The 27,822-nt window shown below is 39.6% G+C and overlaps 3 protein-coding genes across 7 annotated transcripts in view; 1 reads left to right on the top strand and 2 right to left on the bottom strand.

The window, feature by feature from the left end:
- Window positions 1-263: 263 nt before the first annotated feature.
- On the bottom strand, window positions 264-6,868 carry tfam (transcription factor A, mitochondrial). 2 transcript variants are annotated; one of them, XM_031323956.2, is made up of 7 exons: window positions 6,568-6,861; window positions 5,636-5,778; window positions 5,386-5,456; window positions 4,742-4,891; window positions 4,298-4,393; window positions 1,956-2,012; window positions 264-1,828 (listed from the first exon to the last, which is right to left on the bottom strand). In XM_031323956.2, the coding sequence occupies exons 1-7, from the start codon at window positions 6,651-6,653 to the stop codon at window positions 1,547-1,549; spliced, it is 885 nt and encodes a 294-aa protein (XP_031179816.1). In that variant the 5' UTR covers window positions 6,654-6,861; the 3' UTR covers window positions 264-1,546. The 2 variants fall into 2 exon arrangements, with proteins under 2 accessions (XP_031179816.1, XP_035853582.1); XM_035997689.1 differs by lacking the exon at window positions 4,298-4,393 and having other exon boundaries at window positions 6,568-6,868.
- A 1,684-nt stretch (window positions 6,869-8,552) lies between these two features.
- Window positions 8,553-16,062, bottom strand: LOC116067500 (ubiquitin-conjugating enzyme E2 D4-like). Of its 4 annotated transcripts, XR_004109228.2 has the most exons (8): window positions 15,841-16,062; window positions 13,796-13,859; window positions 12,831-12,862; window positions 12,238-12,315; window positions 11,363-11,468; window positions 9,950-10,062; window positions 9,783-9,834; window positions 8,553-9,676 (listed from the first exon to the last, which is right to left on the bottom strand). XR_004109228.2 is itself a non-coding variant. In XM_031323965.2 (7 exons), exons 1-7 carry the CDS (start codon window positions 15,862-15,864, stop codon window positions 9,631-9,633), a joined length of 444 nt encoding a protein of 147 aa, XP_031179825.1. In that variant the 5' UTR covers window positions 15,865-16,061; the 3' UTR covers window positions 8,553-9,630. The 4 variants fall into 4 exon arrangements, 2 of the variants coding, with proteins under 2 accessions (XP_031179825.1, XP_031179826.1); XR_004896391.1 differs by having other exon boundaries at window positions 9,783-10,062; XM_031323965.2 differs by lacking the exon at window positions 9,950-10,062 and having other exon boundaries at window positions 9,783-9,876; window positions 15,841-16,061.
- Window positions 16,063-24,296: 8,234 nt separating this feature from the next.
- ipmkb (inositol polyphosphate multikinase b) overlaps window positions 24,297-27,822 on the top strand; it is a 28,038-nt gene continuing 24,512 nt past the window's right edge. The window contains exon 1 of the mRNA XM_031323949.2: window positions 24,297-25,636. Coding sequence (XP_031179809.1) covers window positions 25,399-25,636 — 238 coding nt within the window. The 5' untranslated portion in view covers window positions 24,297-25,398. The remainder of the gene's footprint in view (window positions 25,637-27,822) is intronic.

The following is a 27,822-nucleotide window of genomic DNA, read 5'->3' as shown; positions in this document are numbered from 1 at the left end:
TCACGTGAAGGTTGAACCAGCAGTTTTGAGAGTGTCAATTGTGACTGAGAAAAACTGTAAATGTATAGTTGTTGACGTAGTAATGAACAGAAGTAATGTGTAGTGTGAAGGAGGCTCAGTGTCTGCAGACAGTGTAGTAGGATCAGAGGAACGTAGCTGAAAATGACTCCCATAGTACAGAGAACGGGCCCTGTGTTTGTACTGTGTGTTCTTAACATACTGGTTTTCAAGTAATGTTTTAGGCACCATAAAAGGTCATTTTGTAGAAAGGCGTATGCACATTTTTATTCAGTAAATACACAATACAAAGAAAACATGCCATCGGTAATGCTGTCTGAAAATGGTAGCACTAAATACATTCTATAAGCAAAATAAACTGTCAATACTGAAAGTACGTTCTTCATAATTAACAGGTGTTTTCATTACAAACATGACGACCAAACAGAATCTGGATTTTAGGACTATTAACCAACATTGGCTGAATTTCCACATAAAATGTTTTGTGACACCATTGAGCTACTTCTGATCGACTTCATACGGTGAAATCAGAACAAACTAGTATTTTGCAGTTGGCATCTGAGGGAGGAAAGATCCTTTATTCCACCAAAACATAATCATTTGGATGAAGGCGCTGTGGGGGAGAAAAAGCTTATTTTATTATCAACAGCTTTTTTTACAGCACTTAACAGGAAAAAAAGCATCTCATATAAAGCTCAACTGGAACAATGCATCATTTGGAACTTCTGGTGTTTAGAAAACCAAACTGTCAGTCAATAATGTTACTTTTGTCATAAATGACAAATAGCAGTATTTCACAGTTTGACGTTGCGACTGTACAATATTTTAAGTCAACAACAGCAACGAAACAACAAATTCAGTCAGGTTGCATTCAGGGGAACCAGGATAATGTCTGCTCTTTAGAGGAATTTGAACCAATGAACTTTCTCAACTTACTGAGAACTGGCCAACAAGCTGCACTAAGGGCAGCACACTTCCACACGTGACATACACTTTGGTAAGGATAAGGCGGCTGTCATTCTAGATTTTGGGGACAACAACAGTAACCCTTCTATTCTCCTAAAACATATTGTGGTTACACTCAGGGCAATGGAACCGTTTAACCTCAGTATCTGGGCCTCCTATTATCACTTTAACACTTAATTCAAATGTCTAAGCTTCTGAAAACATTACATTTCATCAACTAACTCACTTTCTTAGCTTGGAACAATCCCACTTTACATCATTTAGATGGATTCAACCAACCAATCAAAGCCAGGGTGTGTTTGTAGAGATCGACAATAGGATCACATTGTTCCTTGTAAAATGTATTATTTGGTGTAGTTTTCACAGAACAAAGGTGATAATAAGGGTATTGTGAAATGATCTTCATCTGTCTGAATGCTGTAAAAGATTTGCCCTGTTGACCCTAAGAAGCTAAGAAGACAACAGTGACTTTGAAGTTTGAGGGAAAAAAACAAGCAGAGCACAGCCCTGGGTCATCAGAACATCAGAAATCCTCTACTCTAGATGTGGACATAAACACATCTTATGTCTTCTTGGTAGTCCTGACAGTTTTCACAGAGCTACTTTTTGTTGTCTTCCCAGTGGTCTTTGACTTCCCTGTGGCAGTGGCCTTCTTCACTGCTTTAGCTTTGACCTTCTTCGTTCCTTTCTTGGCCGCTACAGTTTTAGCAGCAGGTTTTTTCTTGGTAGACAGGGTCTGCTCCCGGATCAGGTCTTCTCGTCCAATCTCCATCATGTGGTCTTCCCACGACTTCATCTCATTTTTATAGCGAATTTTGTCATCCTCGGCCAGCTGCGTGTAGACCTGAGATGTAGAACAAACGGAGATCTGAATACTGCATGCAACACTGAATTTATTGTTTCACATGTGCAGCAGCATGAAGGCCTAATAGCTATAAAAATAGGAGATATGTAATGATTGTTTGGCCAACCTGTTTCTGATGACTGAACAGATTCCTCCAGTCCTCCATCAGTGACTTCATCTTTGCCTAAATGAACAGCGTTGGCAGAAACATTATATCACTGACTATTGTGCAAAGCCATGGGAATTTTGCGATACAAGCATATAATCACACGTATCCATAAAAAGCTTAAAAGTGCTCTAAGTGATGTCACACATTTTTTAGGATACAACAACTTGTCGGTTAGCCAATAACTGACAAGAAGGATTTGGGGGTGGGGGTGGGGGGTTAGTGCACGGAAGCACGGAAGGGAGGGGACGGGATGAGGAGGAGGGAGGGGCGAGCTAGCCTCGTTTTGTTTGACAATACTTTGAACGTCAACAAGAAGTGACGTCACCCAACATCTCTTAGAGCACCTTTAAAAGAAGTGAAGCCCATGCCTTAACCTGCATTCTATCTAAATTCCAGCGGGGGGGGACTCCACTAGTTGCAAAAAGCAGTCTGTTTCTACAATCAATGGAAACATGAGCCTACTTCTCACATAGTTTTCATCCCTCAGTAAACATTTTCAAAATGTGTTTATGGTCTCAATCGCTAGTTTCATGTTTTTTTCAATACAGTTTGATGTACATTTTGTAAATTATGGTCCCATTTATATTAAAATTAATGATAAAGCAGGGGATGCTTTAGGGGCGGGGCTACACGCCGACCTGTCAATCATAATAGAGGCTTAGCAATGCTAACCACGGCCCTGTGAACATTAAAAGAGCCGTGAACTTGTTTTTGGGTGTTGACCCTCTCATCAAAGTTAATTGGAACATTTGGTCGCCTAAAAACGTCTTGTTCAGCGTAAAGCCAACCAAGCTAGCTAGCTACCGTTAGCGAGTATCTTTCCCCCTTTAGCGTTTAGCTTAGTGCAGCGCCATTGCGACCATAAACAAAACTGGTTCGGCTGCGTCATCCTCCCCAGCTACACCCCCTCGTTAAAACTCGCCACATCTGGTTGCAAAAAAAACAAGATGAAAAAACGCGAGGCTTCAAAACGGCACTCCACAAACCACTGGGTGACGTCACAGATGCTACGTCCTCATTTCACAGTCCATGTACGTGTCCCAGCTGCATGTGATCCCAGCCGGGGAGCTTTGCTGCATGTCATGCCCCTCTCCACGCCCCCGTCTCCAGTCTGCCTCTTCTCTAGCAACTATCCAATAAATATGAAAATACCCCCCCAAAAAATCGTCTCACAAAAAAAGAAGAAAGAAAATCAGCAGACGAAGACAGAAAGACATTTGCGGCAGTGGTGGTATTAGATGACCCCCAAAAAGCACCACCATGTCATCACTCAGCCATACTGGGACAGATCAAAAAGAGGGGATGCTTTCATACTGTATAGGGTTAGATGCCTAAAAAGCTTGCTAAAGGGGAGTGACAGTCAAAAAGATGGATGAAAGAATACATTCTGTTATAGGTGATGTTATTCTTCCAGATGCAACACAGGACGTTCCTCTAGACAGCAGTCTGCTTTAAGACCCTGAGGCCTTTTCCTAAAAAAAATCACATTGAAACAGTACGGAGAATATTCATTTTACATTAAGTTTAATTTGACTGTATATTTTATTATTTTAGTTGATTTCAGTACAAAGTGTTTTCCTCCCACTAATGAAAGGTCACATGAATTTACATATGTGAAAAAGTCTACAACAAGTGATCCGCTAATTACAGTACAAACACTATTTTGTAGTGTCATTTTGATGTTGTGTCTCAGATTTAAATGTTTTCGTTCTATGACATGTCATGTGCAACTCATTTTGGCCTGACCAGTCCATGCATCACTATTACTACCTGTGAGTATTAGTGATAGACTGATTATTGGCCCTGGACGATGATTGGGCCGTTTTTTTGGCAGTTTGCAGATGATCTGTATCAGCATTTTATTTACCTGATAAAGTTCATGTATTAAAAAGTGTTGTACTTTGGCTCGGCTACAGCTCTGCGTCTGTCCCTCTGCTTCAGTTTACTCACCACTGAGTCTGACTTCATGTCCCCCCCACAACACTATCTGACTCTCTGTTACTGGGGATTATGGTGAAAGTTTCTCATTTATTAAATAATTGCTTAAAGCATTTAAACAAAGTTTTGTGTTGGGGTTTGTAACATTCCAAAATCTTTATCTTGACTTAAAGATTTAAATTTTCACTGTAAATGCATATTGGTTCCAAATATCGGTTATCAGTTTCATTAACTACTAATAATCAGTATCGGCCTTGAAAAACCAGTATCGGTGGATCCCTGGTGAGTATCTCATACCTCCTAATGTCAAAAAATCTGAACTGACCTGTTAAATGTCAAGTCATGGTGCTGTGGTTACTGACCTGCGTGGTGGTTCCTCTGGCCTCCTCAAAGTGCTCCGACATGAATATGTTGAACGGAGAGCGAGGCCGCTTGGGCTTCCCCAGGTTGGTCAACTCCTGGATCACACACGAGCACAGAGGAGGCACATGTGTTGTTCAACAACATGACGACAACAGTTGATGTAATAAGGTTTAGTATGTAGATTGCTGATTGAGGCTATTCCAGTTCATGTGTCACTCCCATGGTAAGCCCTACATTCAAACCTCTGGTTGTGTGCACCCTGCAGTGCTACAGTGTGGGAGCTGGTGTGACACAGGACAAAATACTGTCAGCAAAGTTAAACTTTTAGATAGTTTGAAAATCAAGTCTTAAGATGTGTTTCAAAGAGTACATAAATGATAATCTATCTCGAAGCTCTTGACAAGAGAGCACCCCTGTTCCCTATCTACTACTATGTCTCTTACCCTCTTTTTGCGGATGGCCTTCCTCTTGGCCATCCTCTGCCTCTTCTCCAGGGCTTGTTGCTGGATCTGTGCTGGGGTCAGCTGGGCCTGGTAGCGCTGGAGGTCCACCTTAAACTGCTCCCTGGCCCGTAGAGAGGCTTCCTGAAAAGGCTACAAGGTAAAGAGACCAAAAAAAAGAAGATAAAGTGTATGTGTTTAACAATGAATTAGTATCACAGAGATAATTTGCCACTTGTGACCACTACTTTATTCTACAATTTAAAAACTCAAGGCACTGTTAAAAACTTGAAAAGGCATACAGTTTATACTGTTTAAAGGCTCTGACACACCACCCCAACGGCCGCCTGTCAGCAGAAAAGGCAGTCGGACTGACTGCCTCCCAGAGTTTCAAAGATTTTCGTCAGATTTTGAGAGCCGTTAGTCAGGCTCATCCCGCTCGTCATTAGCTCTCCACCAATCAGATTGGTCATTGAGTCCGACTGCCCGCCTTCCGAGTCAATATGTCAAATCGGCCAAAATGAAGGCCGACTGACGACGGCATGGAACACACCGAACAGACTCGAGTAACTGACCTCGCCAGACTGTCAGACGGCTGATTATCTGGTTGGTGTGTCAGCGCCTTAACAAGTAAAGGAGTGAAATACCTGTTTCTGTTCAGGGCTCAAAGTTCTCCACTGCTGGGCGATTCTCCTGATGATATCCACTGATTTGATTTCTGTGAGCAACAATTATATGATGATCATTGACGACAGATATGTAGCATTTGAGTCCTTGACTTACCTACTCACACTGCTTATTGTACCACAAGCTGTTACTGCCAAGCCACTGCATCAAGTTTATGAAATCAATAACTTGGGATGCCTTCTGTAGAAGTATCATGTGTTGCAGATTTACCTGGGTTGTGTCTGGTCATGACTGGCTGCTGTTGCAGAACATATCTCATGTATCCGTTGAGAGGTCTCTTTGGGGGCCCGCTGGCCTGAGAGGTCAGCCATTTTACTGAGTTGATGTATGCAGCTCGGGGGACACTGGTACACCTACAGCATGCACGTACACGCACACACAGAAATATAATATCATGATAAGATAATACTTTATTGATCCAGGATGCATGCAGCAATTTACATGGTGGTACATACTCAATAGTAATATACATATAATAATCTCAAAAAGTAGTTGCAGTCCAGGATTTATTTTTTTTTTTACAACTAATTAATTCAGCATATATATCCCACAGACCAAAGCTGAACTTCTTTCAATAATGGTGGATGGAGATATCGGTTTTATTCACGTTAAGTATTGCTAAGTGGACCATCTGTATGTTATGGCCTCAAGTCATACTCTACAAAAAAGCCTGACAGCATTAAACTGCGAAAGGCGTCAAACTGCTGCAAGTTAGAGAATTTAATTATTCTTTCACTTCTAGCCCTAACCTAACGACACGTGCATTAGCTTCAATTTAATGTGTGTGTGTGTGTGTGTGTGTGTGTGTGTGTGTGTGTATATATGCTAATATTAACTCAAGAAAAGCTCCTCACTTTGGTTATTTAAATTAACGCAAAAACAATCAATATGCCAGCACGTTAGCTATAACCCTAACACCTAGTTGACTGAGGGTCATGGAGTAATTAACTCTTATTTACCACACACCTATCCTAATACTAACTAATGCTTGTCATCTTAATGATAAAAACGTACAGTAACGTTAATGTTATGCGGATTGCCAAGATAGCAAACTAGCTTTAGCTTGCTAACTGTGCTCTACCACAAGACCACAACTTCAGCTAACGTTAGCTAACACAGTAAAGTAACTTTAGGTTAGCTACCTTGCCAGAGTGCTTGTGCAGGAGAGAACACTGAAGGACTTAGCCAACCAGCTAGCACTTGCTGTCATTAAGCTGAACGGAGCCATGTCGGAGTAAATACACGTAAAGGACGTTAAGCGGAGGAATGTAAGACACACGTATTGTCCCACAAAAGCAGCGTGTTATTATATTCACGCATTAGATTTTTCTTATTGAAGCCGAGCGTCTTCTCCTCCTCCTTGTTGACATGCATGGGCTGCGAAAGGCGCCTTAAGCCTCCCCCGGTGGATTGTGGGAAAAGGTCAAAGACAGAAGCAGCCTATATAGTTCCGTTTCCGCAGAAGTCCTGTTCGGTTTTTTCCTTTTCGAACCGGTACGAACCTGCAGAAGTTTTAACTGAAATATCTGGGTTAAAATTATTTTTAATAGGTTTTCTAGCACTACATAGAGATTCTCCTTGTGCTCAACACATTGAGACATTCTTACAGTAGAGCGGATGCATTGTTCCCAACAGGGGGCGCCATTGTCCCGTGGCTGTGTGACTGTGTGCTACATTGTTACCATCAACTTCTGTTGGATTCATAGACTGTATAATATCAATTATCATCAATCATAATATATACAGTCTATGGTTGGATTGCCCTGTAAACTCTGAAGCGTTACAAACTACAGTTCTGTCGTTATGCAGTTGCAAAACATCATCTTATTTTATACAGTGAGGAAGGAGATCTTCTCAAATGTTCGTAATATAGTCTATCACGTAATCTAGGAATATACTAATCATTTTTTGACCCAGGTATGAGATCATTTTAAGGACTGGATGAACCCACAGGCACCAGAGCAAAAATGAAGGAGCCACCTTAAGTTAAGGCCTATATTGTGCGTCAGTAATTAATGCAATTAATCAAACTAACACAAACAATTGCCACACGGGACCATGAGGCATTCAGTGTCAGTGGCCCTCTTTGCGTGGTCATGTGAAACAAATATGAAATTATTAACAAAAACTATCAAGGCAACATAAAACACACAACCACTCATAACACAGTAATATAATAGTCACACACATCCTAATACACACAAATAATGTACTAATAAACACTTCACTACAGAATGGCTGTAGATTTATAGTGACATCTAACTCTATGAGCAGTAAGAGCTTGTGTACGTATATCAAAAGTAGGAATACAACTTGAATTAGACAAACTGATCCATTGTAAAAAAAAAAAAAAAAAAAAAATTTAAAAATAAATCATTCATTAGCATCTGTTAGTTCTCAGTTAAGTCTACCTCACAATGTTAAACCCTTACGACTAAGAAAATGGAGAAATTGAATGTCACACAAATCACTTGCGGACATCAATTCATTCTTGAGAGATTTTTGAATAGGCTATCTTTATTGTAAATACACAATATCTGTACTCACTGTGTTGACACCCATTTTCAACTGTATGTGGGTAATAAATTGTCCCGCCACATTGTGTGTTAACGCCATCCGTCCAATTAGCCTATATGCATTTAAAAACATTTTCCCCTGTTTTGATCAAAGGCTTTGCCCAAATACTGCTGCCCCTGGGCCCCAAAACTCCAGGGACCCTGAAATGCCCAGAAAGTGATTTGCACTAATCTAACTGAAAGAATATGCACCAGTGAGCAACACTATCAATTGACATGATAAGGGCCTTCAGGAGGGGCTGCCTGATCTTGAGACTGTGTCAAAATTATGTTGTAAGACCACCATTATTTCATATTTTTGCTTAAATATTGGATTTAATTAAAGAACCACATATCAAATGTGGGGCCAGGTATTATTCTGGAATAAAGAAACTGGAGGCTTTCTCCCATGTTCCTACCATAGACTAGGTAGTAATTACAACTGACCTAACCATATTAATACAAAATATGACCACTAAATTTGACCATGTCAACACAACAACATTGCAAAATATAAACTGCCTGCCAAAGATCAACATTGATCAATCACCACTCTGATAAAAACCATAAAGTCATGATAAAAACTGTACCATTCTTTAATTCAGTACAAAAGGTGCCACACAGGCCTCAAAGACACAAGTGAGACTGCTTACACAGGAACACAAAATGGGATTTTTACCATTTCTATAGCATAGATAGATATACAGACAGACCGGAGGTCAAACAGAAGAACCCATTAAACCTTAGGTACAGGTTTCATGGTTAAAAATCTGATTTTTGTGCCTGTGTAAATCCAACCAAAAAGCCAACATCACTGCAAATGTCAGGGGAAAAGAGTACATACTTTTAATGACAGATTTACATTGTGATAACTCTAAATGAAAAAATGTAATACTATACAATTAATAACAATTATAATAAAAAGAAGACATTACTACGTGCCTTGACTTGTAATTGCTCCCATTTTCAGGGAAACTGCAACAGTACATTGTTTCATTCCACTTGGTCTGCTACAAGATGCAAAAGAACTATAAAAAAACCTCCATCACCCACTGAAAATGTGTCAGAATAAGGGGCTTACATATTTGGCATTCACCCTTCCACATTTCCATGGTTCACTGTGTTTCCTTGCTGGCTGCTGATGAGCACAGCAGGGACTGAACCTGGGGTTTCCAGTTATGGAGCAGCTTGTCTAACATGTATGCTATTCTTCTGCTGCACTATTACTCAGCTCCTTTAAAAAAAAAAAGAAGGGCTTATTGCTGAATGGCATATGTTGGGATTTATGACCTACAATCCACTAGTTTTACTTCAAAAATGAAGAATGCTTTGAAGCAATTTGTAATTAACTCAAATAAAATTTCCTTGATACAAAAACAAACAACATACCAAACTTTGAAATATCACAGTATCTATGAAATGCCAATAGGCAATATTTCCCTTCTGCTCAAAGTAAAACCTTCTGCTTCCATATAAAAACAAAGAATGTATGTCATGGTCTCAGATTAATAATCATGTTAATAACAGTTGTTTGAATGAAAATTACTTAAGATTACGTAATGATTCCATACTATAATTTACAGTGTGTTGTGACATAAAAAAAAGGAAAAGGAAAAGTTCTCAGCATGTTTTTCTTCATCTTTTTTTTCTTTACATGGCATACTTTTGGGTCCAATCTTTTGCTAGTTTGTTGTATCTGAGGAGAGAAAAGAGGAGAGTGAACATCAGGTACACACATGTCCTGACCTGATGTTGATATTACTGGACAATAAAGCACCACCCGAGCCTATGTGTATACTCACTTGTCTTTGTCGTTCTTGTACATGTGTGCTATGTCTGGAACTAAGGGGTCGTCTGGGTTTGGATCACAAAGCAATGAACATATGGACAATAAAACTGGAATGAAGAGGAATTTAAAAAAGATCATATTAGTTAACATGTAGATAAAGGATGTTTAAAATGAGCCTACCCCAGATATATCCCTACTTGTAGTCACCAGGAGCGATGAGTTCTGTGTCCTGTGTCAGCATAGACTGGGAAGTGGGAGGGGAAGGTATGCTGTACGAACTAAAGATTTAAATTCTGAACAGCACTGCATTCATTAGTAATTTCCACAAGAGAAACAAGAAGCAGACATTGTGACATCTGTGCACTGAAGAGTCTATGAAAAGTATCATGTTGATCAAGGAAGAGAGTAGTTCTCAAATTGACATCGAGAGAGAGCGAGTACAGCATTTTCGCCGAAGGCAGAGTGAAAAACAGAGATGAAAGCCTCCCATTGAAACCGCACTCACAAAAGGTCCCGTGGAATATGGACAGCTACAGTAGCTTGGAAAATAGTGTCATGGGCGCTGAATTTGAATTTACTGTTTATCAGACCCCAGGTATTGACACTCTGTGTTCACTTTACTGTTTAAAACCTTTTCCAGGTTAGTGGGATTGCATAACGCTCAAAACCAATACGAGCGGTACCTTTAAATCACCCGTTTCACGTGTCGATACCGTCTCCTAAGATGCTGTCTATGTGCTGGATTTCTTTCTTAGCAGTGGTTAGCTAGCAATTAGGCCCACTGCCTGCAACATTACTGATAATATTTGGCATAATGTTTAGTATGTGAATCGACCAAGACATATTTTCTTTGTAAATAATAGTCAAGTAATACAGCTCAAGTTGCTTCAGTTTAGGCTTGTGACTCTAAGGTTTAAATGTTATCCTAACCAAAGCAAAGGCTGAGTTGACTTGTGATCACCAGTTAGTTATGTTTGCTTTGAAGTTTCATCCCGTGTTGAATGGGTTTAGAATATGAACTCACCTCCTCATGTTAAGTCTACTGTATGTGTTGTAATGACAACGTAGTGGTCATAGTGAGTGAAAATGTGATCTGAGATGGTTCTGGAATTGTTCATTAGCTATGTGTGCTATCTGGCAAGCTGAATATAGCTATATATATATCTGAAAATAAAGCTAACTGTTGATAACTTTTTCCAGCATAATCTGTTCATATGGGACCACGCTCAGGGCCCATAACACCTTATATTATATATTTTTCATTGCTTTTGTCGGCCAGCAACGTAGCTACTATTGCACCCCCACTAATTTTCAACACTAACCTTACTGTTAACCACTGCTGAAAAAAATCCTAGAGGAAACAATGTCAAGTATAATGAAATTTGACATAATTTCAGATATAGAGTATTATAGGTACACGTCAAATGTCACTTCATAAGGTGACTTCGCAGCCATTTTTTGAGTGTATTCAAAAAACGGTGCTTCTTAAAATACAGATAACATGAAAAACTGACATAAGATCAAAATAATGACAGTGGAGTTGCTGTTGCAGTTACAGTTGACACAGTGATAGCAGCAGGAGGCTGTAATTACCTTTAGACACTGTTAGTGCTGGAGACCACTGTGACCGTAGAATGTCCAAACAGATACTCCCATTGCTGTTTATATTCGGGTGATAAATCTTAGTTGTGAATGCTACCTGTAAAAAAATAAAAATAAATAAAAGAACAGCCACACAGGTTTGTGTGAGCAGAGAAGATGCACTTCCACAGTTACTAGTAGTGTTTGCCTTGTAGCAAAAGGTTCAGTCCAAAATTTGGCTCTAGTGCTGCTTATAGTACTGACCTTACAGTACTGTCCAATAATTTCAAACTGCAATCTTAAGTAAAGTATACTGCCTATTTGTTTTTCTCTTTTTTTCTGGTAGTAATCTGTCGTGGTAGTTGGGTGCAGAACTGTAAACGCAAACTAAAAGTAAAACTCTGCACTGTGGGAGAATAGTGTGCATACTCTAAACCTGGTAAGAATCAGTATGTAGTAGTTTTAAGAACCACCCCCCGCCCCCTTGTTTAAGTTGCCTAGTAATGCAAATGGCAGGGATTCAGAGGCTCAGCAACTATATAGTATGATATTTCAAACAAAAAAGCAAGATCAAAATTAGTTAAATATGAACAAATGTAATGTTTTATTTGTTGACATATGGCATTTTGTTGGCAAGAGACCATGATACAAAACTTAATGATACCCTCTAAGATTGTATTTTTCATGATTGTAATGGATTGTGGAAAATCCACCAACTGCTTGTTCTTGAGAACAGGCATCCATTACAAACACGGAATGTATAACTTGTCAGGTATTATTCCTTACATAATTTATGAGACAGGAGAGGGGTTTCTGATTGCACAACGACCACAATAAATTCCACAGTATGACAGGTCAAAGCTATCAGTAAGCAAACCAGCTCATACCTTCGGTGGCTTGAATGGGTAGTCGGTGGGGAAGTGGATTGTGAGAAAGAAAACTCCTCCTTGGTAAGGACTGTCGCCCTGACATAAAGACATGTGAGACATTGCTGTCAGTAAAACATTTCACACTAAGCATTCAGCTGGAACCAAATGACTGACAATAAGCACATTACAGTCACCTTCAGTGAGGACAGGGGCAACATAATGGGTTTTTGAACATTAAAGCATGTAAACATGTTCTAGTAAAAACCCAAAATACAAGTTTGAACCTGAAAGTGAGCGCTATATGGCACCTTAATATAAAAAGTATACTTTCAAGTTCAAAGTAGTGCTGGGCATTATATATTAATATTATATCGACATCGATATATGAGACTAGATATCATCTTACATTTTGGATATCGTAATATCGTGATATGACACACGTTGTCTTTTTATGGTTTTACAAGCTGCTTTACAGTAAAGTGATTTTCTGAACTTTCCAGACTTTCCAGTCAAACAACAAGTCCCAATAGCTACTAAGAGAATATAATGTAGTACAACCACAGGAGTATGTATGGGAGGACTGAAAGCCTTAAGTGATGTGTGATACTCACCGGACCCATTATGGTTGCTTGCCAATGAAACACTAAAAGCAATTAAGGGAGAAAGAGAGAGACAGGAAAATGTAAGCTGTACACATCACAGACACAATGTTCATCAGCCATCATTCAGTGCTAACTTTCTTCAGTAGTACATTCAGTCTGTTTGTGGTCCAAGCTATTATGCTCAGTTTAGTACAGAATTAGCCTATACAAGCACTGTACATAAGGTGAATGGCTCAGTAGCCTATTATTAAGGTTTCTGTAGCTTTAGTGGTCTTTTAATATGGAAATAACGTACTGTAAATCACAGCTGACAAAGGCGACCACAGTCAACGGAGAGTGGCTCCATTGCTAAAAGCAGTTTGGTCAGTTACAATGGCGATTCAGTATAGTCAGAACCATTTAAAGATTCATTAATTACGATTTGTTAGTACATGTAGTGAATACCTCTAGTGGTGTGCATGGTGCACTAGCTTGGTGTCATTTTTTTTGCCTTGTCCCAAAACACTCCAACCTCTGTACATATTGCACTAAAAAATCTAAGTTATGATACCTGCAGGCAGAGAACTTCATTGTGTACCCGCAGTCCCACTAAAAGTATTGCAGAATTTCACAACAATGGCTAGAATGATGGGTATTTGTAACATCTGACATTTGCACTATACTTGAAGTAGGCTAGTTGCTGACAAAGCTAAGTGGTGGCTCAGCTAGCTATGGAATCTGGAACCCCTCTTTCTCCCCTAACTACGCCTGGCCCAACAACTGAAAATGCCATCATCTTAAAAAACGTCCATGCTGTCGTTTCTATTTCTAGGACAAAGTCTGTTTCCACAATTCCCTTATTTGTTTATTTGATGTAAGTCAGCGAGAAACATTTTCTTTTGCGAAATACATTTTGGGCATTACTACACATTAACCATAAAAGTGCCAACAGGCAGTGGGAGCACTCAGGACATGAAATGTGCACGTGTACTCACAGTCTTCCCCCACAGGGCCAGCAGAGCACTGTGCTGGTGGGTCTCTCTGCAGGTCATGCAGCTCCTGCTCAATGCAGCAAAAAATACTCCTGTTAGTTATTTAGCTAAACAGGTACTGATCAAATGTTATACTATTTTTTTTAACTTCAACTTCAGTGACAACTTGAGATCAGAGTCAAACCTTTTGGGCACTACTGTGATTTTTTGATGATTAATGTTTGAGTTTCTGTAAGTGACACTCCTTTCTTCATGACTAATACTGATTATATCTGTCTGTTTTGTTTCTCTCTTTAACACAAAACTAAAGACTTGTGTACCAGATGAGTGTTTCCAGGAAAGTTATCAGATAACAGAAAGACATTTGACAAAAAAAACCTAAAACAATCCTAACTCAAGGTCAGCTTTGACTGGTCCTCTCCACAACGTCTCAAGGTATTCCTTAATGGATGGAGTAGTAAGCGGACCCTGAGTTAAGATTTTTTTTTTGTCAAATTACTGGTTCCAAGGTTAACTTTCATGTAAATAGAATTGCTTATTTTTCTCCACTACCTTCTCTCTTCTTCCAACTGATGTTAGTGCCACCAATGTGTTAAAGGTGTACTCCTTTAACACAGACCTTGCCTGGTAAATATCCATATCTTTCCACAACCCTAGTTTTTCAGACAGGCTTGCTGTTATTATTTCCAAGCCCACCCTGAGATCTCCCTGACAACTCATTTGGGTTATTTTCTCAAATGTTAGAAAGCTTCTCCAGAGCCATAGCAGATTTCAAACTGTCATCACAGGCTGAGTAGTTTACTAGTCATGCTTAGCACTAAACTTCAAGTGTAAAGTTTGAGTGCCCCTTTAAAACAACGTGAAAAGTAATGCATTTAAGATCTTTGGCTTATTTTGTGAACAGATGAACAGATTCAGCAAGGTAAGGTATCTGTACTGAGGTTGCTGGTGTCAAGAAGATTTAAACAATAATCAGCCCTAATCCCTGACCGGGACATTTTTCAGTTTCAGTTTTGGATAAATAACTTCATTGTGATGTAACCAATATGCCATCACAAAGCATTTACAAAGAAAGAAATTCTTAAGATAAAGGTTCAACATATATTTGTAATGTCACTTATTAACAAACATCAGCAGCCCCAGTAGCAGGGTAAAGGGTGCACAACGATTTGGATGTGGTTGCTCAAAAAATGTATTAGCTACATAGGGATATTGGCCTGCATCAGTTTTCCACATCACCGAATAGCAGACATCCCTTCTTGATGTTTCAATGGCAAATAACTTGTCCCAAAAAGCTTGCTTCAGCCCTCCTCCCCTCAGGTTACTTCCTGGTTGCAAGGAGTGGCATAAGGAAGAAGAGCGTTGAAGATCTTCCCTAGGAGGAGGCGAGGAGCTATACCTCTGTTAAAGCTTTCATGAAGTGCACACAATTAAGCAAAATCACTTGTGTTTCATCACATCATATTTGTTCCTATTTCCCAATGGAAATTCTGTCCTTCATGAGGAGTTGTGATAGTTTAGAGATACCTGACGCTGACCCTATATCCACGTCTAGTCTAGTTCTACTAAGGCTGTTAAGCTAACTAAATAGCTTATATCAATATAACGGAGAAACCGTAAGAAAGAAATGGCACTGTGTGTTGAGAAGCACTTTCCTTGTCACTGCATAACTTGTCTACCGTCAAAAGGTAAAGTTCAAGTAGCTACAACAGGGCTGTTGTCCGGTTACTTAGACAAGTTAGATACCATTAGAGAACACACAATAGTGACAGCTTCGAAAATAGTGACAGATTAACATCAGAGTAGTTGTTAGCTAAATTGTTAGCAAGCTAGCACGAAACTTTGAAGTTGTCACTGGCTGCTGTATCTGTTCTGGGACGTGTCAACAAACAAATTATTTCCAAAAATGTTACGAAGTTAGTCAGAAGTTGCTCTGAAGCGGGGGTGGCGTTGAAATCGATGTTATTAAACCTTTTTATAGAAATGAACTCTGGGCCAGTTAGCTAGCTACCATTAGCTGGCAACCATAGCTAGCCAGTCAAATTTACCTTCTGTATTCTTTTCAGTGCCATGTAGATGCAGTTTGCTCCTCAACTCACGTCGACTCGCTCTTTATTTAAATTTCAATATTATTGTTGGCGAACCAAATGGCTGTAGTTTATTCCCTGAGTACTTCGACAACCGGGGATGTGTTTGTGTTTTTATAAAACCTCTTTTGTTTCCGCTTTCTCCTGTTTACGGTCGGTCCTCCAAAGTGGATCATGGGAAACGTAGTTCTGAATATTGCAAATTGGTGTACAACAGAATACATCCATCGAAATTACACTAGAAGTCTTGCATTGATATTAGTTCTCATATAGCACAGTTTCTGGTTAGTTTGAAGCCCATTGAAGGTTTCGTTATATTTTGGTTGCATGTTTATATATATATATATATATATATATATATATATATATATATATATATATATATATATATATATATATATATCTGTCTATAACATGACTTGCTGGATATTAAATGTTAATCTGTAGTGGTCCCAGTAATATTTGTTGTTGTTTTTATTGTTGTCGTGTACTGAAGTAGCACAACTACGAAAGAGGATTAGGGCCACATGTGAAAAAAATGTTTTTGAGTTCTGAGATTAAAGTCAAAATTCTGAGATTCTAAGAAAAAAAATCAGAATTATGACTTTAATCTCAGAATTATGATTTTTTTCCTCAGAATTCTGTATTTAAACTCAGCACTTGAATAAAATTGTCACATGTGGCCCGAATCCTCTTCCGTACTACGATCACATGGCATGGTTAGGATACGTTTGAGACAAATAATTGAGGACTGCTTTATTTCAATGAATTCAACAATGTAATCATAATATAGTCACATAATGTGTGTATGTTACTTTAGCCCCATTTTCACCTGGTTTTAAAATCCGTCCTGGTTGATCTGCCAGTGCCTGAATTGGACCAAACAAGGTGCCAGTACCCTAATACAGCAGTTGCATGACATGATCATTGCATGGTAGATATATTTGTATTTTGACATAATTGGTAATATATCCCACTTCTCATGTATTTTGTATACATGTCATTACAAAGGCTACAACATTCCTTTTTTACAGTTGTGTCACATAAATGTTATTTGCTTGATAAAAATGTTTATGTAGCTATTGATACAAATCAAATTGCACACAAATATAATATTGCATATATGCTACAATAAATGAAATGAAAATATGATATCTGTTGGCCTACAGATTATATTGGATAATGAGAAGGAAAAGCCTACAAAAGGCAAGTATGGGAAAGACTGCATTTATTTAGCTCCAATGATACAGTAACATCAAATGTCACCTTAAAGTACCCTGTATCAAATCAACATACATTTCGTAAAACTTAAAGGTCACATATTATATATCATAACATGCCCCTTTTCATGTCTTTTCAACATAAATGTGTTCCCAGTGTGACTAAAGACCCCCAACCTATGAGATAAAACTATGTCTCTCTATTAAATGTGTGTGGCTTTAAAGTAATTTAAAGTGAAAAATACAATGAATGGATACCCATTATAACAAAAACTGATTCATATTGCCTGCATAAACCCCAGAAGAGCAAATGTTGCCTTAAAAACAATAGTGCTTTGATTCCATTGATAATCAATTATCTATATCAACAATCCTTTTCTCCTGTAAAGAAATGTTGTAAAATGCTGTTTGTGTGTGTGTGTGTGTGTGTGTGTGTGTGTGTGTGTGTTTTAGTCTCCAGTACGCTGTTAGACTAGCCAAGAAATCTAGACGCACCCTAGCGGCAGCAAATGTAATTTGCAGCCAGGGTCAACATCTTGATGTGGGTCTGGCTTGTCAGGCTACTGTTAGACATGAATAGAAAGAATAAAGCATATTGAGGTCTGGGCCTCTACGTTCAACTTATATAATACAGACAGAAATCATGTGCCAAATCAGAGTAGTATACTGCCATTTCTACATATAGGGCAGATGTAGGCCTACAGCATAAACACGATCATTATGTTGTTATGAGCAAGAGAACAGACTGGACTGTACAGCACTTCATTTCCCTGTAAACAGAGCTACAATCTGTTTACTGATCTCAGTACTTGTGTTTATGGGACTTTAGGCCAATAAGAGTGTTAGCATGAACTTTCAAACAGATACATTTAATTGTCAGTGCAATTATGGACCCATTAAAATGATGGTAGGGGAGCCCCTAAATTACATGACTGAATTTCTCAGGGAGGGGTGTGTGTGTGTGTGTGTGTGTGTGTGTTTGTGTGGTGGTGGTGGTGGTGGGTGGGGTGGTGTTGTTGTTGTTGTTGTCAGGTCCTTAGATAATTTATTACATGCATTCCATTACTTACTAGACAGACAGCTAAGATTTAAACCATATCTACTACACATTATGTTTATTTGCAGTATTTGTAGTAGATTTACAATCACAATTGTCAATCACAAGCACAGAGACCTACCTTTTGACAGCTGTGTTGGTAATAATATTATGAATGGTGAGTAAAAGGCATTAGTTATCTGATAGGTTGCAGAGACTGACTAAAATATTGTACTGATACATACTCTTGCTGATATAAGAAAGTAATCTCATAAACTCACTGTTGAATAGCTATGCCAGAACATATGTTTAAGGGACCGTTCATTATTTATTTAAGGGACCACCGGAGGAGTTTTGGTATCTTTAGGCTAAAAAGACTTAACAATCCCCTCACCAGTAATAATTTTTCTACACATTCGTGACATTTGATTTTTTTACAGCCATGACATACACGAGTTAACCTCTGCATTCTCATCTTACACATCCCACTCCTCTGTTATGGTGTGGTGGCCATTTCAGTAGATTTACTCACTAACGTTGTGAAAACACAATAAGCATGGAAACTAAATGCACACTTCCTGCATTACTGCATTACTTCAAATACTAAGTTACTCAAATAGTAAACTAGTATTCACGTGAAATAAAACAATAAAACATTGAGACCATTCAGCAAAGGACAATGGGAAACTTCAGCACTGGTTGCTATGGACTTGTCACTAGGCTTCCTCACTCATTGTATATTTACTGCCGAAGCTGAACATTATATTCTAAAACATATATGTTTATTTTAAAGCAGATTTTAAATTACATTGTAACAATTTAACAATTCGCCCTTATGAAATCCAATCGCGGCACGGCTGTTTTGGAACGCAATAGACAGACGGTGACGGGATAATTCAACTAAAATGTAACAGTGAATAATCAGTCTGTTGAGGTGCCTCTCCAAACGCAGAAACGAAGCGCAGTCACACCATAAAACGTTAAGACACGTTGAGAAAAAAGATCTGTATTTTGCCGTAATCCAATGACACGAAAAAAAAGTAATCCACAGATCCACAAACAGAGTCACGGTGTATCCAGCAAGGCCTACGCGCATCACATTCACCAGCCAGCTCCCAACAGGTAAACGAGGCCTCTCCACTTTGCCGTTTAAACAAAGTGGAATAAACGTATAAAAGTCCAAAACTACACAAAACCTGCAATCAATTAGTAAGCTGACATCACATTTATATACATGGCATTTAGGAAACCTTTATTGCAAGGTTGGCACGGCAAGATGTCCAGACAAAAAAAAAACGAAAGTTACTGTTGCACTACAACAGTAACTTTCGTTTTTTGCGTCCTGCTGCTCCCATCGTCAGCCAGGTAATATTTTTTTACTAAAGCAGTATATGAAATCTGATGTATTACCTATCACCGTTTAGTTGTTTTGTGTTATTTAAGATATTTATAAAATATCTGGTCATGCCAGATGTAATTATTCCACTCATTTTTTTAAACAATGCAATTACCTGTTTGAGCCACCAGCCCCCCAGCAAACTCATGGGTCAGACCCATCTGGTAGCGAAGGAGGGCCGAGACTAAGAGCTACATGAAAAAATATGCACCAAACAAGCCACTTTGAAATGTAGCTGTTTTCATGAATACAAAAGTTGGGTGACCCCCCCCCGCCCTAAAAAGTGTTGGGTGACCCTCCCTTAACAAAGAATGAAAAGACATGACCCTCACCTATGTTCCTCTGGTGGTCCATTCCATAAATACCGAACGGTCCCTAATTAATAAAAATAAATATAGCAGCAAGCGGCAATTCCGGGGTTCAAATGTATGAAGAAATCGGTATTAGGCAGAGATGGGGACTCAAGTCTGAGACTCGGACTCGAGTCGCACTTAAGTTGCACAAACAGCTGACTTCAGACTTGACTTGCGACTCGACCCAAAAGACTTCAGACTTGACTCATACTTGAATTTATCTAAATCTATTCATGTATTTGTATTTTCTTTTATTGGGGCATATACGTTGGGGTATGACGAGCTGCATGTCCCCTGCCCTTTGCATGTGCAACGTAACGCATGCGCCATGCCTTATGTGCACGGACTCACATAAATGCATTGAGGATGGAGACACCAAGTCCTCCCGGAGTTGTGCCTTTTGTCATTAGTTTTGCTCTCAATAACTTGGTAAACAGTGGCAGTAAGCTAACAGCTACATGCAAGGTGTGTGGCACCAAGATAAATGATGCTGGATCAACAATGTGGAACTTCTTCAGGAATATCAAAACACACCCAGATAGGTCAGTCACTGGATAATGTGAAAGAGATGTTACATTTTGCATATATCGTCACAGGTAACAAGCTAACCATCGCAAAGGGTTGTGCTAATGCTGGGAACATGCAAATTGTATCTTTATAGTTGTATCCATATGATGTGACAGACTTAGGTTAATATTTCACCAGGTTGTTGTTAAATAGCAATACGGAAAGTATCAGTTCTCATGTTTGCATTAACTTTCAATATAGATGTTTCCCTCACACTTTGAACACTGAAACATGTAATGCTTGATGAGGTTGGGCTTTACAGCCAGTTAGTAACACAGACAAACATGTATTCTTTGGTGCAGATACCAAAATGTTGAAAAATACAGTTATAATTTGTGTTTCTTCAGATTGCCTTGAAGTAGACCCCATAAAGTTCTCCTACAACTGATGTTGATACTGTACTGTATGGATGGTAGCTACAGGACATGCTTTGAATTCATAAGATTTAACAATACAGTGTTAGGGACAGATCAAAAGGCCAGAGAATATAATGAAAATTCACTATTAAAAACTACGAGCCAACTACTGGTATTTTAAATAAAGACCAAACCAAAAGTGGGATGAGGCTTTTAAATGGGGTGTTAGGCTACACTAGGAACGTGAATATTCACCACACGTGCAGTCACAGCAACTTGTACAGCAAGCAGGTAAACCACTCATGTGTCCCAGGGCCTTTAACCACAGCAAACAGTGAGAAGACAGGATAAACAGGATAGTCTCGCTTTACCAGACCTTCCTCTAGAGCGCTACGGAGGAGGGTCTGGCTAGTCCACACAGCATTCCAGGATGGGAGAAAAACGTGCTCTGGTTTATTGGCATTTCTTTAAACCAATCACAATCGTCTTGGGCGGCGCTAAGCTTCGGACAGAACCACGGTGCCTCTGCAAAATAGCCTCAGGAAGGAACTTGTTTTGGTGGAACATGTGTACGTTCAAAAGTAGTTTTAGTCGTGCAACAGAAAACTCAGATTGGACAGATAGTCTAGCTAGCTGTCTGGATTTACCCTGCAGAGATCTGAGGTGCAGTTAACCATAGTCCTCATAAATCCACCAGAGTTTAAAATTCCATCACAAACAAAGTGGAAGGTAACAGACATCTGGCCGAAAAGAGTGAAATCCAGTGGAATTTCCGGCGGCAATGGAGCAATCCCGGAAGTGAAACGTTGTGGATATATACTAACCAGAACAGAACTAGAACAGAACTTAAAATGAGGCAAAACAAGCAACAGGTGGAGACCTACAGAAGACACTAATGAATACCAGGGCTTAATAGGCTAGAGGGAAGACCCCTAAACGTTCTTTAGTTTTCTATCCCTGCTGGAGGTAGAACAAAGCACAACACTGTTTTTCTTATTCTCTTAGGTCTCCAACATGTGAAATGGAGTCTTGTAAAAACCTTTCACTGCAAAAAGTGGTGATGTGGGTGTAAGGTTCCCATTCTAGGCAATGGTTATGGTTGTGGTTAGGGTTAGGGTTAAGGTTAGGGTTAGGTGCCTTGGAGGCAGCGGTCGCAGCGCTGCCTGGAAGGAGCCGTTGGGGGCAAAAAACACTATTGAGCTAACATTAACAGTACCGTATATAAACTGTATCCATCATTTGTAATTCATCTTGAAAGAATAGGTTTGATTTTTAGTATGCTACTTTATGCAGATGATAGTGTATAATCTTATACTAGCATTGGCAAGGTTGGTTAGTCATCTAGATACCAAGCCATGGTACCAATATCTTCCCTCTAGCTTTAAAACACTCAATGGTGTTTTTTGCCCCCAACGGCTCCTTCCAGGCAGCGCTGCGACCGTTGCCAATGCTAGTATAAGATTATACACTATCATCTGCATAAAGTAGCATACTAAAAATCACACCTATTCTTTCAAGATGAATTACAAATGATGGATACAGTTTATATACGGTACTGTTAATGCCTCTATAATCATGTGGTCATTGGGCTTTCTTTGATGACTTAGGGATAGGTTTAATGATGGCATTATACCGCCAGGAAGGGATAATACCACTATCAAAACAAGCCTGAAACAACTCAAATAGGTCTTTTGGTTCAGTATTGTAACCAAAGCCAATATACTGTAGGCTACTGGAAAATCCACACTGTGAAAAACTCACTACTTTCATAATACATTTACATAAGAGTGACAACTTTATTCTCCCACATTCTCTTTACATGTACATAACACAGAGTCCCTGCGCTTATTGTCTATTATTCACTGCAGACTTTGTATTTCACATATTTCATGCTATCCATAGATATGTTTGTATGAATGGTCATGTTGTTCCTCATTTATTTGTTTTGTAGTTCTATTCTTAATGTGTAGGTCACTGTCAGGATGATGTGATGTTATTTATGTTATAATATTAATAACGTATTAGATATTTTGGTCACAAATTTGGACATTTGTGTATTCTTTTAGTCACAAAAGATAAGTATCAACTGTGAGACAAATAAATAGAAATTACTATTTATTGCATGCACGCACTGCACAAGAAATCCAAATCCAGGCAGATGGACGCTAGATCGCACCGTGGGAGGAAGTGGAGATGCCATCTTTCATTGTCCATCTTTATGTCAGGCCCCCAGGAAGTACGCTCAGCCTTGCTGCCAATTTCTTCCAGTGGCCACTTGTGGTATTGCAACAAAAATCCATCTGCGGCCCAAAAAGGATTTCCCCTATAGGCCACAATTGTAAAAGAAACATCTGTAAAACTATTGACAGGACACCTCGAACTGCAAACAACTAATGAATTAATCCATGGACTTTTCATATTTTAAAAACTTGCCTTGAGCCAAGAAAAGCGATTTTAAAAACTTCTGACATCTCACCAATGTAAAGTCTATGGCCTGGGCGGGAACTCATGGGCGGGGCCAACGGGAGAAACACTACTGCGCATATTCAGTGGGCTTCATATCACAGAAGTAAACCTGAGCATAGAAACTTTTTTGGCATATGCGCCAGGCAAGCTACTCCATTGAACTGAATAGGCGCCATTTTGGGATCCAGTATCCAGTTATTATTATATGTCCATGTTTTACAGTCTATGGGCCAAACAGTGCAAGTATTCCTGGCCCATCATGGGATGCCCAAAAATACTTTTTTTTCCTATGGGGAGAGTGGTGGACACAACTTGGAGGAAGTGCTACCCTTGGCGTGGTCCACCGCTTGAAATTGCTGCTGAGTGCTGCGCTCAAAGTTCAAATTATTTCAACTGACCTCGTTGACACTGACCTTTCAAGGCACAACCAAAGCCAGAAGCAATGATATGACCAGGGGTCAAAATTAGCACCGTTTACCAGCCAAATGCTGGTGAAAAATGCAAGTGGCTGGTAGATTTGCTTCACTCACCAGCCAAAAGACCTGATGGTAATCTATTGAGTGGCTGGTAATATTTGAACATTCCTAGCCATTTGGCTTGTGGACGAAAAAGTTAATTTTGAAGCCTGGATATGACATATAGCTGTGCTTTGCCTCTGTTCTTGCAATATGCTCTGCGCCCTACATATTGGTTTTACCTCTGATAATTTGTGACCTAACGGAGTTGCACTTTCTACCAATTATGCTTCTAATCCAAAATCTACACAAATGGACATGTTTCTGAAACAATGAGATCCGAAATTGGGTAGAAATTATTAACAACATCGACAGGCAAGAGTGTATGTGAAATATAAACACAGCAGAATAGTTGAAGCCCAAGTGTTGACGTCGACACGTGTATCGGCAGGTTTAGAATCTTTGGTCGCATCGCTGGTGCGATCTAGCATGCATCTATCATCCATCTATCATCCAGGCACGAGTGCTGCCGCGAGCGTAAGTTTGCGACACTAATGGCAAGTGTCGCAAACCTGTGAAAGGCTTTGGGCGCTGTTCATTACATAGACGGTAGCCGCCTACACTGACCTGGATATCTAGATGAGGATCACTCTACTGACTCCTTTAAATATAATGGATTTTAGGACGACAATGCATCGTTTTTGTGCTCAACCTCAACGGATAGGCCTTCGTCTTGAAGGCGTCTGCATGGCAAGTGTGATGTTCCTCTGGTCTGCTGAATTGTGACGCGAGGAAGGGCTTGCTTAGCAGCCTAATGGACAGTATCGATGACTTAGCAACCAACACCAGGACTGAATAGCCTCTTTGTGCAATTTCGAGAGTTTATTGTCTCTATTTGCCCCCGCCTGCTTCTCTATTTGCTGACTGGAACTGATATCACTCTTGAGTGTGTCGTAACCTCACCATTACTGAGATACAACAGTATTTACTACTTGAAGCGAGGAAGCGAAGCTGCGTGTGTCAAGCTAGCTGAACTTGATCAATATAAGACCGGAGGTTGGAGGACTTTGCCTTCAAAATAAAGTTGCTACATATATTTGTATTGACAATAAATAACGATGTTCGGGATTGGACCGACACGTAACGCTTGAACAACACGACAGTCGACTTTTTATCAGCAGCAGAGATCTCCGCATTTAGTACCGTGGTACAAGGCACTGAAGGCAGTATCGATGCGTCTCCGTTCGTTTTATTTTGGAAGCTGCGAACGGAAATCGTGCTTTGTTTCTATTTGACACACTGATAGGAAGTGGGATGTGGCCAGGGTGTATTTATGCTTCTGTTTAAGATATGAAAATCATTGAATTAGCACTGCTTCAGGAGCCCTGTTTCACCACCGGACACGGCAGTGTTGCTTTCCGTCAAGGTGGTTGTTCTCGGTGGTACAAAACTGCGAACCCAAGCGAAGCTGCTGTGCTGGTTTCATCTGGACTGGACCATATCCATGAGGGCTTTTCAACCTCACGCCCTAACAGTTTGTGTGCGGGGCTGTATTCTGTGCTTACGTAATAATAACAGTATGTGAATCGATAGTCACATCGTTGACTTTTTATTTTTTCTTAAGAAAAAAGACTGTGCTTCTCCCCCTTTTTATACATTTTTTGGTGCAAATGTCAACAACTCAGCGTCAAGTGATGATGGAGTCCTCTCTAGGTCTCGGAAGACTGGAACTGACCCCCAGTTCAGGAGCTGGTGGGGTCAGCCTGACCCCGCGGCTCTCCGGCGGGCACCCCGCGAAAGACAAGTGCGGTCAGCTGCCACTGGGGCCACAAGTCCAGGCTCACCTGAACGGCTGCGTCCCGCTGTCACATCAGGTGGCGGGTCACAAGTATGGAGTGGATACAGTGGGTAAGTAAACTAGACAAACTATCTTTCTTACTTCTGTCACAAAAGATGACTTCCTTTACACATTTATTAAATTAAAACTTCGCAACTTAATGTTGCTTGTTACACCTATATGTGACCGAGGACATTATATAAATTGTTTGGGTTTAGTGGAAAATTCGGCCTACAAATAAACCACCTACAGTTTTTTGTTCCAATATAAAAACACACAACTTCATTCAAACTGTTTGCTCTACCAGGTATGTCATCAGGAACGGTAGGCTAAATTAGGAGATTATGTAATAGAAGTTTGGCCTGGTGATTTTTTTCATACATAAGGGAGCAGCATGTATACTGTAAGTTAGGATTCATGCACCACATTCATCACTATGTCACTACTATTCTACACCAACTACATCTTTACATGTGGGTCCCTGCACTAAATCTGACAGAGATGATTTGTGGATTTGTAACTGTGACATCCCTGCTCCATGGTCTCCCTCTAGTCTTTACTGGCACACACTCACACTCTTGCACACAGGGCACCTGACATTATTAAAGCCTCCGTTGTGTGTTATCAAGCTGAATTGATTGGGCATGCTACAGCCAGCAGCTGGTGGTATTTACAGTACCTCTCAGATGGATGAGTCATTGCTGGTCAGTTTGTTACCTCGAGGAATTGCAACTTCCTGGAAGATGCATCTTTATGTTGTGAGACAGGCATTCTCAAGAGTGCCCTGCTGCCTGCAATCAGCCAGAAGGCATCCAGGACAAACCTGTCTATCCACAAGATTTCCTGTTTTACCTGAGCCATTTTGATGTAGTGTACACATTTCTTAGTGTGATCAAACATTTACTTTTTCCATTTGGTTCATCAGTTTTCACTGTGTTGAATTACATGCTTACCAGAACTGTAAACAAAGTTTCCTGTTTCTACCTGTCTGTCATTATTATGATATATGAGCTCCAGTTTAAGTCTCAGCTAATAATGCTCATAATGAGTTATTACTTCATGAGCTCCTGTGACATCAGAAACGATAAATAAATACATCAGGTTCAGTTCAGTGACCTGCTGTCAGTCAGTCGGATGTGATTTCCTCTGTGGGTTAGTAAGTAAGTCAGTGTGAACACAAAATGGAGCAAAACTAAAATACAACAATGATCATGGATTAATTAATTACAATATTTAGCCTACAGAAAATTAAAAAAAAATCTCATCATTAATATGCTTTGCTATATATTTGAACGAAACGGTTCAGTGAGTAAAGTAGGCTGCACTTATCCAACCTTTGTCTCTCCTGAAAACAACTTAATAAAAACCAGCAGATCTGCAAGAAATAGCATAACAGTCATTCAAAACCAGTTTTGATTCCTCAACTCTCCTTTCCCAGATTTAAAATGTTGTGTACTTTACCATTTGGAACTCGCTGGAAGCATAATTGGAAGAGACCTGCATCCAATACTTAAGATTTATTTTAACTCCACCACTTTTTTATCGATGTCAATTAATTAGTCGCTCAACGGAAAATCAATGTACAATGGTGTATTTATTAAGTACATTTACTTACAATGCATTCTCTGGCTCATATTTTCATTTCATATATTTGGTTTTGCACTGACAAAACATAACATTTCAAGACATAACCATAGCCTCTCAGATGGGAATTTTTCACTGTATTCTGCCATTTTATTAACTAAACGGGTAATTGATAAATTAAAATAATGATTGAGTAATCAATAATGAAAATAATCGTTAGTTGTAGCCCTAAATGTGTAGCCTGGAACCCAGACGAATCTGTGAACTCACCTGTTTCGGCATACAGCATCCAGCACAATGCACCAGGCTCATGAAACCCAGATCAAACTGTCAAACTAGGCAGTGCTGATCAAATATGAATGAAGATTCTGTTCCTTTATTGCCTATTTCTCGCCTCAAATGTTTTCAGAGACACATTTTAGTGTACTGTTTAGCTGTAACTAGTAAATGTTTGTGACCAGGCAGTTATCTTTTTTGCCTGCTTCAAAACGGTCCAAGCACCGTCCACACTTGCATCTGTCGCCAGAGACGGTTTAGAACCGAGGCTCTCCAACTCAGAGTAGTTTCCTGTATCTGTGTCACGTGGGCTCCGCCCGCGCCACGCCTCTTTAGGAGACTAGCCACAGGTCCTGAGTGTATTGATTCCAACGAGAGTGAATATGAACACAGATTA

This window comes from Sander lucioperca, chromosome 22, assembly GCF_008315115.2.
Source record: "Sander lucioperca isolate FBNREF2018 chromosome 22, SLUC_FBN_1.2, whole genome shotgun sequence".
NCBI classification, from domain to species: Eukaryota; Metazoa; Chordata; class Actinopteri; order Perciformes; family Percidae; genus Sander; species Sander lucioperca.
This window is presented reverse-complemented; position numbering and strand designations above follow the sequence as displayed.

Coding starts and splice junctions, on each gene's coding strand:
- tfam (XM_031323956.2), bottom strand. CDS start 6,653: ATGGCTCCGTTCAGCTTAATGACAGCAAGTGCTAGCTGGTTGGCTAAG. Junction 5,457..5,635: donor CATGACCAGACACAACCCAG/GTAAATCTGCAA, acceptor TGTTGCTCACAG/AAATCAAATCAGTGGATATC. Junction 1,829..1,955: donor TGTTCAGTCATCAGAAACAG/GTTGGCCAAACA, acceptor TCTACATCTCAG/GTCTACACGCAGCTGGCCGA.
- LOC116067500 (XM_031323965.2), bottom strand. CDS start 15,864: ATGGCACTGAAAAGAATACAGAAG. Junction 11,469..12,237: donor ACCCATTCAAGCCACCGAAG/GTATGAGCTGGT, acceptor ATTTTTTTACAG/GTAGCATTCACAACTAAGAT. Junction 9,877..11,362: donor AGCACTAACAGTGTCTAAAG/GTAATTACAGCC, acceptor TCTTCATTCCAG/TTTTATTGTCCATATGTTCA.